Source organism: Chaetura pelagica, unplaced genomic scaffold (genome assembly GCF_000747805.2).
Source record: "Chaetura pelagica isolate M959 unplaced genomic scaffold, ChaPel_1.0 scaffold69, whole genome shotgun sequence".
In the NCBI taxonomy this organism is placed as follows: domain Eukaryota; kingdom Metazoa; phylum Chordata; class Aves; order Apodiformes; family Apodidae; genus Chaetura; species Chaetura pelagica.
In genome coordinates this window covers 1,381,413-1,389,547 of record NW_009970724.1, presented here as the reverse complement: position 1 = coordinate 1,389,547, position 8,135 = coordinate 1,381,413, and the positions used below count along the sequence as shown (strand labels likewise).

Below are 8,135 nucleotides of genomic sequence, written 5' to 3'. Positions count from 1 at the left end.
GGCCCCCCGCGGGGGGTGCGGGGGCCGGCGGGTGCCCCGGTTCCCAGGAGTCCCGGCCCGCTCCGCTCCGCTGCGCGCAGCTTTTTCCTCCCGCTGCCAGCGGGGTGTGTGGGAGGTGGGTGCCAGTTACCAGCCCGGCCCGGGCCGGCTTGGCGGCTGAGTGTGCAGATTGGAGGCTGACATCACGGCAGGAAAAACCTGTCTCCGTGGGGCTGCCTTTCGGTGGCCTCCGGTGCCTGGGCTTCCTGCCCTGCGCCGGGCTTTCCAGCTTGATCTGTCACGCGGAAAGATGCAGAGTCCGGTCATGGTGGGAGGAAAAACGCCCTGGAGGTTTTACAGGAACTGGGTGAAGAAAATCCCTGGTTGAGAGCACCAAGGTTCAGATCTTAGTCGGTGATGCAGCAGGAGGGAGCGTGTGATGCTTGCTGGGCTGTGCTGCAAGGGAATGGAGGCGGAGGCTCGTAGTCAGGGGTGAAGAGCTGTGTCTCTCATGCATCCATAACTGTCTCTTTGCTTGCAGGGTGGGTTTGCACGGTGCTATGAGATGACAGACCTCTCCAGCAACAAAACCTATGCCGTGAAGGTCATTCCTCACAGCCGGGTGGCTAAACCCCACCAGCGGGAGAAGGTGGGTGCTGTGGGGCTGGTGGGATGCTGGGCTGGCAGGGGCAGCGCGGGGTCCTGTGCTTACCCAGGATTGCTCCTCCCTTTCAGATCACCAATGAGATTGAGCTGCACCGGGACTTGCACCACAAGCACATTGTCAAGTTCTCCCACTATTTTGAGGACACAGAGAGCATCTACATTTTCCTGGAGCACTGCAGTAGGAAGGTGAGCGCTGGTGTGGCCTCCCTGCTGAAGGATCTCCTAAACAGAGCTGTGGCTGGTTGGAGCAGCCCTTATCTGAAGTGCTTTGTTAGCACAGTTCTCCTGGGCTGCCTTGCTGCCTGCTCTGTCACACCCTCTGAACTCAGCCACAACAAGCCATGTGGTTTTGCACAGCACTGGCAACACTGCTGGATGCCTGTCCTACTGCTCATGTTGGCATTCCATACCTCCTGGTGGGGCCACCATAAATCCAGTGGTTCCCCTGGCTGTGCTTAGGAACCTCAGCCTCGTGTGGGGAGTCTGCTGAGGTCATGGCTGTGGAAGGAGGATTCCTTATGGATGTGCACATTCTGGAAGAACTGGCTTTGACCCTGCATGCCCTGTGCCTAGTCAGCAGGGCTGCCTGTTCTCCCTGCCTGCCATCACCAAGCTGCCTTGTCTCCCTCTGCAGTCCCTGGCCCACATCTGGAAGGCCCGCCACACACTGCTGGAGCCCGAAGTGCGCTATTACCTCAAACAGATCATCTCAGGCTTGAAATACCTTCACCTCAAGGGTATCCTGCACAGAGACCTCAAGCTTGGTGAGTGCTGTGGTCAGGGCAGGGCACCACGTGAGGAGTGAGCTGCCCCAGAGGGACTTGTGGTGACACATCGCCTTGACTTGCAGGCAACTTCTTCATCAATGAAAACATGGAGCTGAAAGTGGGGGACTTTGGGCTTGCTGCTTGCCAAGATGTCTCTGACCAGAAGAAAAAGTAAGTTTGAGGTTTCACTCTTCCTCTTTGTCCTGTGGCTTCCCAGGAGGTTATGGGGTGAGTGGTCCCTCCTGGCCTGGGGAGAGGAAGCCTTAGGGCCCCTTCATGGGGTGGGGAAGCAATTCCTGCCCCAGCTGCAGGAAAGACAAGGGGGCTGGGGTCTTTGTGGCTCCTTCAGGAGTGAGCTGGCAGCAGTCAGGGAGAACAATGTGCTGACTATTGCTATTGTGCTTGCCTGGCTGCCCTGCCGGCTGTGCAGGCTGGGACACAAAGGCTCTGTTCCTCCCCAGCTCTAGGACAAGCTCTTCCCAATGGCTTCCCAGGAGCAGCTGCTCCTAACCCCCAGGAGCTGGAGAGGGAGTCCCTGTGGGTCTCCTTGTAGATGGAGGAGGGGCTTTGGGCCACAAAGAGCAAAATGGGAGGCAGGGGCTGGGGAGGACTGGTTGTAAGCTAAATCCCAGGGCCTGGAGGGGGGAGGTTATTTGTGAGGGGATGCAGAGCATGCACTGACCTGGCAGTCTGCCCCACAGGACAATATGTGGCACCCCCAACTATCTGGCCCCAGAAGTGCTGCTGAGGCAGGGCCATGGGCCAGAGTCAGACGTGTGGTCGCTGGGCTGTGTCATGTAAGTCTGTGCTGCTGTGATGGGCAGGGGGGTGGGCAGCCTGCCTGTGTGCTGGGGCAGAGTCAGGCTGTGGGGCAGCTCCCCCCTGAGGAAGGCCGCTTGCCTCTCACACCTCAGGGCTTTGCAGGAGTTGCTAAAAGGCAGGGAAAAGGGAGCAAGTGGTTGGATCCTGCCCAGCCATCCTGGGGTGCTGCTTGGGGGCTGCTCTAGCAGGAGCTGCAGAGAGTAGGGGCTCTCGTGCTGTGCCCAGCACTGGTTCTAAGCAGGCTCAACCACCTTGTTAACCTGATAAACAATGGAAAAAAATCTCTGTGGCTGGTGGCAACTGCCACCCTGTTTGCACGGGGAGTGATCACTGTGCTGCTTAGGCATGACCAGCCCCTTTCCGGGCTGCTGCCCACAGGCTTCCTGCTCTGCTTTCTGCCCTGGCAGCCGTGCAGGGGCGTGGGCAGTGGGGTGGCCTTCTCCTGCCAGCCCTCTCCCCTTCCCCAAGGCTCTCTGCCTGTTGCTCTGAGCACTGGCTAGGAGGAAGCGTGGCCGGATGTGAGCATGGCTGTCGGGGCTGGAAGTGGTGCTCCTGGCCAGGTGTGGCCGCCAATAGCTTCCTTGCTTTAAGTGCTGCTGAGTCACAAGCCGGGCAGGTATGCGACAGTGGCACGTGTATCCCCTCCCAGGTACACCCTGCTGTGTGGGAACCCTCCCTTTGAGACCTCCGACCTCAAGGAGACCTACAGGTGTATCAAGCAGGTGGAATACACCCTCCCTGTCTTCCTCTCTCTGCCCGCCAAGCACCTCATCGCTGGCATCCTCAGACGCAACCCCCAGGACCGCCTCACCCTTGAGGAGATCTTGGACCATGAGTTCTTCAAGGTGAGCAGGTGTGGGTCTGGCTTTGTCCCTTCTCCAGGTGGGACGAGGCCTTTTGGGCTGTGTAGGGTGCTGTGCTTGGAGTCCCAGTCTCAGTCCTGCAAAGGAAGCAGGCACTGTCCTGCTCAAATGCCAGCCAGGGGAACTGAGGGATCTGGTGTGCTCCTGCCACCTTGTCCCCCTGGCATGGGATTTTCCCATACTGATGCCTGTTATGGGGCCAAGGCTTGATGGAAATGCAAGCTGCCTGTCAGGAGGGCTGTGAGTGACTATGGTCAGTCCAGGGCAGCTGCTCTGCCTGGAGCACGTGGGCTATGGAAACCAAACCTCTGCCTTGACCTCTCTGCAGGGCTACACGCCTGAGAAGCTCCCTCCCAGCAGCTGTGTGATGGCTCCAGACCTGAGTCCCCCCAACCCAGCAAAGAGTCTATTTGCTAAAGTCACCAAGACACTCTTTGGGAAGAAGAAAACCAAGGGTGAGTCTGTGCACTCGCCCAGGAGCCTCTTGGGTAACCCTTTCTCCAGGGAGAAGTGGGTCCTACCTCCTAGATGGGTCTCTATGGAGCCCCTGCCTGGGGCCAGCTCAAACTGGGCTTGCCCCTGCCCTTCCTGAGCTGGTGGCCTGTCATGGGTGTGTGCCTGGAGAGCGGATGCTGTGCTGCAACCCATGGGGGCAGTTCCTCCTGTTGTTGCCCTGTGTTGCATGAGAACTGGGAAGTGAAAGTGGGATGCAGCTGCCTGACATCATCCTCACCACCCTGGGCATGGAAGCAGATGAGGGAGAGCTGAGCTGGGAGGGGTGGCCCTGATGTCCTCATCTTCTGCACCCTGCAGTCTGCTCATCACTTGCTCTCTCCTCAGCCAAGAAGGGATCTTTGGAGGACAACAAAGATGAAATCTCCAAGCTGGTCACTGGACTGGTGAAGACCTCAATCTGTCGGCAGATGAGCTATAAAACTGTGGAAGGGAATGAGGTGAGAACACCCCTGAGCCCATGCACACCCCTCTTTGGGGGAGCAGGCAGGATGATGATAAAGCCATGTCTCTCTGCAGGCCACTCCTGTGTCGTGCCGCAGCGCCAGCTCTAGCCCTGTGGAGACAGTGGTGGAGGAGGCATCTCACAAGTCTGTGTCCCCCTCCATCCGAGGGACAATGGCCAGCAGCTGTGAGGGTGAGCAATACCTGACCAGGCCACCCCAGCCTGCCCTGAGCTTCCTGCCCTGCCCCGGCTGATAGCAAGGCCACTGACTCAGCCTGTCATCTTCTCTCCCCAGCCTTTGAAGACTGTATCACTGCTTCTGCCATCATCGAGTCTGCTGTCCGGCTCCTGAGGACCTGCCTCTCCTCCATGCCCCCAGGTAAACCAGTTGGACTGCTCTGGGATGGGACAGGATGCTGTACATCCCTTTCCCCATGGGATGAAGGCATGGCTACTATTTAGGGTACCTTAAATGCTGCCAGTGCCTGTTGTGGGGGGGATCTGCTCCTCTCTGGGGAGGTGAGGTGGGCAGGGATTGGCTGCCTGCTCTGCTCACCCCCTCTTCTCTCCACCAGCGGAGAAAAACCCAGCTTCCTTGGCCTGCCATGAGCACTTTGTCTGGGTGAGCAAGTGGGTGGATTACTCCAACAAGTATGGCTTTGGCTACCAGCTCTCCAACCGCAGCATTGGGGTTCTCTTCAACAATGGCACACACATGGCACTTTCCCCCAACCACAGGTGAGTGGTGGGGAAGGGGCTGGTGTCTCTGACAAAGCCCCTGGCATAGGAATGGGCAAGAGGAGGCTGTGCTAGGGATGGGTTTGGTGCTGGGGAGCTCCAAAGCTTATGGTCTGCTCCCTCCCAGGACAGTGCATTACAACCCAACCAACAGCAAACACCTTGTGTTCCCTGTGACCGCCATCCCTGAGCAGCTGCAGGGACAGATGAGTGTCTTGCGCTACTTTGCGTCCTACATGGAGCAACATCTCATGAAGGTGGGTGCTGTGGCCCTGGGCTGGTGTAGTGGGTGGACTGGATGCTGAGTCATGGCTTGACCACACTGCTTGGGGTTGTGGGGCTCCTGGCTCGCAGGTCAGATGGACACCCAGACAGTTGTGTCCTGGCAGTGGGGACCCCACAGGGGATGTGTCCCAGTCTGGCTGTATGTGTGCTGGTGGCAGTGTTCCCATGAATGAGAACAGTAGCTTATGCAAACCTTTCTCTCCAAGGGAGGTGACTTGCCCAGCATAGATGACCTGGGGCAGCCAGCCCTGCTCCTCCTGCAGTGGGTGAAGACTGACCAAGCCTTGCTCATGCTTTTCAGCAGTGGCACACTCCAGGTATGTGTGGGACTCGGTGGAGATGTCCAGACCCTGGTGGGGAGGAGGCCAGCTGGGGAGTCTTGGCAGCCATAGCCCAAATGCAAGGTCCAGCTATGGGTGCAGGTTGCTGCTCCAGTGCCTGGAGCTGTTGGCTGTGGCTTGTCCAGCCTGTGAGGGACGTGATGCTTCACTTGGCCACTTCTGTCTGCCCTAGTGCTGGGGCTGGTGCGTTCCCTCCGTGGGGCATGGAGCAGGGATGCTCCCAGGCAGGTTGGGGAGGAGGAACGGGTTGAGGCAGGAAGTATTGGCTCCCTCCTGGCTCCCAACATGCTGTAGGAAGCGTGGGTTAAACCAGGCCTGACCTGTCTTCTAGGTGAACTTCTACAATGACCACACCAAGGTGATAATTAGCAAGCCTGACCACTCCTGTCTTGTCACCTACATCAACCGGGAGCGCAACTCGTACACCTACAAGCTGTGCAGCATCCAGGAGCTGGGCTGCTCTCCTGAGCTCCACCACCGCCTCAGATACATCCTCAAGCTTCTCCAAGAACGGGTTGAGGCCTAGCATGGGAGCTTGGGGGACCCTCTCTGGACATAGAGGTCTCCCCTGTCCTCCTGTGCAATGGGAGTTATGTTGTGGTGCTGGCTGCCCACCTGTGCACCCTGTATCCTGGTGCTCAGCTGGACTCTGGACTAAGACACTTGGATGTGGTTACAGCAGCAGGTCTGAACATCCCTGCTGCTCTTTGATTCTGGGCAATCTCCATCTTCCTGCTGGCAGCTTCTGCTCTGGTTGTGCTGGTCTTGGTGGAATGGTCTGGGGTGGCACAGGGAGGTTGCTGGGTGAGTGCCCTGCAGCCAGGTTTGGGGCTGGCTGTACCTTGTTTGTGGCCTGGGTGGCAGCTATCTACAAGGGGACCTCAGGCTGTTCTGCCCAGGGTGATGAGCCAGTTACACAGACCTTCTCCATGGTCTGGGAAGGACCAACACAGGCTTGGCTGCTGTGGGTAGGGAAAACCCCTTCCCAGGGATTGACAGGGGTGAAGGGCACTGCCTGCCCTGCCAGGGGCTGTGGGGGCTGGTCTATGCCACTTCACTACTGCTACACTAAGGAGGGGGCTGTGCTGGGCCCAACTGTGCCATCTCTGCTCCCAAATTGTGAATTTTGTCTGGTACAACTTGAGGTTTGACAAGGGGGAGTGGGGAGGGGAGTGGGATCTGAGAGCTTGCCTGGAGAAGTCCTCATCTTGCTGGGACCCAGGCAGGTTTCTTGTTTCAAGGCAGTCTCTGCTGTGTTTGGATTATTTATGTATCTTATTTATATGGAATTATTTATTTTCCTGTTGGTCTGTCCATGTGCAGCTCCCTTATCCCTGACTTGCCTCAATAAAAATTTATTTGTGTAAGGGCAACCTGCCCACCTTGCTTGGAGCTGGGGTCACAAAAGGGCTTCAGCTTCCCCATTCTTGCTCTAGGGCTGCTTCTGCCTGTCAGGCAAGACCCTTCTTGATGCTGGCTGTTAAGAGTTGTGCCTACACTGGGCCAGGCAGGGGTGAGGAGCCCATGTGAAACCTCCACTGCCCTGCTTGGGGGTTGGCAGGAAGGGCAAAGGTAGATCTTGCTGGTGCCTGTGGAGTCCTGGAGCTGCCTCAGCTTGCTGCTGCCAAACTCCCATTCCCAACTGTCTCTGCACTTGGATCAAATTCAGGGGCTCTCATGCTGGAGAAGGTGGTGGCCTGTGGCCCAGGGGTTGGGTGGGTTACCTAGGTCCTTGCACTGTGATACCTGATGTGATGGGATGTGAGCTGGGAACGGAGCCAGGAAAGAGGAGGTACTTAATCTGCTTCATGATCTTGCTTTGAAGGTGATATGTCACCTGCTTTCCCAGAGCTGGTGTAATCAATCTGCCTGGGAGCAGCTTGGACTGTGGGAAGCAGGCTGGGCTGCTCCTTGGAGCATGGCCTTGGGAAGCTGCCTGCTCTGGAGTAATGTAGCCTTTTGGTTGAATTTGCTGTAGTTTGGGTCTTTTTGCAAACTGCAGTAGTGGAAGCCACAGTGTGGGTGTGAACCCTGGATGGGGGCTGTAATGAGCAACCAGGGCAGTGAGGTGCATCCGTGCCTTGCTCCCTGCCTGCACCACTGCCAGAGACTCTTGGTATGAGACACAGAAGTAGCAAACCTCTTTATTTCAGCTACTGTCCCCATACTGTCCTCCAAGGCTGGGTGTGGGGAGGGGGCAGGTACTACTCAAAGTAGACCCCATGCACTGTGGCCACAGCAAAGAGGGAGGCGTTGGAGAAAGTGGCAGAAGCAAAACTGTCACTCTCGGGGTCCCAGAGTGCCCGGCTGGCTGCCAGCAGGCTCTGCTGGCCTTGCTGGCCCAGCAGCACCTGGCAGACCAGCTTGTAGCGGGGTGGCACCACCTCCTTGGCTCGGCTGCGCAGCAGCTCAGCCAGGCTCTGGGCCAGGGGGGCACTGCCCTGCGGGCTGTAGGCTGGGGTCCCCAGGGTCCCAGCCAGGACTGCCTCCAGCACCTGCTGCACCCGCCCTGCGTTGAACTTGCAGCCTTCATCTGGCCCCATCCTGTAAGTGTTTTCCAGGTGGGTCTTGAGGATGGGCTGGAAGAGGGGGAGTTCAGAGAAGCTGACGCGGCTGTGGAGCATCCAGGAGCTGATGGAGAAGCGCCTGCTCCCTGGGGCTGCCCCGAGCGAGCTGCGCCGGCTGACCAGGGGCGCTAGGCGGGTGCTGCGGACGG

General features: G+C 58.1%; 2 protein-coding genes across 2 annotated transcripts in view; one reads left to right on the top strand and one right to left on the bottom strand.

Moving 5' to 3' along the window:
• The first annotated feature begins 304 nt into the window (after positions 1-304).
• PLK3 (polo-like kinase 3) lies at positions 305-5,945 on the top strand. The gene is made up of 15 exons (XM_010006704.1): positions 305-346; positions 521-628; positions 715-831; positions 1,280-1,409; positions 1,496-1,583; positions 2,114-2,209; positions 2,884-3,079; positions 3,426-3,552; positions 3,938-4,050; positions 4,130-4,247; positions 4,351-4,434; positions 4,631-4,793; positions 4,921-5,050; positions 5,285-5,395; positions 5,751-5,945. The coding sequence occupies exons 1-15, from the start codon at positions 305-307 to the stop codon at positions 5,943-5,945; spliced, it is 1,818 nt and encodes a 605-aa protein (XP_010005006.1).
• A 1,678-nt stretch (positions 5,946-7,623) lies between these two features.
• The window catches only part of TCTEX1D4 (Tctex1 domain containing 4), a 1,578-nt gene continuing 1,066 nt past the window's right edge, over positions 7,624-8,135 (bottom strand). The window contains exon 2 of the mRNA XM_010006703.1: positions 7,624-8,125. Within this exon, the coding sequence (XP_010005005.1) occupies positions 7,624-8,125 (502 nt within the window). The remainder of the gene's footprint in view (positions 8,126-8,135) is intronic.

What these genes read in the sequence shown, in the direction of transcription:
- PLK3 (XM_010006704.1), top strand. Translation starts at nt 305, where the DNA reads ATGGTGGGAGGAAAAACGCCCTGGAGGTTTTACAGGAACTGG. An exon ending in TGGAGCACTGCAGTAGGAAG is followed by an intron (nt 832 to 1,279) that starts GTGAGCGCTGGT and finishes CTCCCTCTGCAG; the next exon opens with TCCCTGGCCCACATCTGGAA. An exon ending in TGGAGCAACATCTCATGAAG is followed by an intron (nt 5,051 to 5,284) that starts GTGGGTGCTGTG and finishes TTTCTCTCCAAG; the next exon opens with GGAGGTGACTTGCCCAGCAT.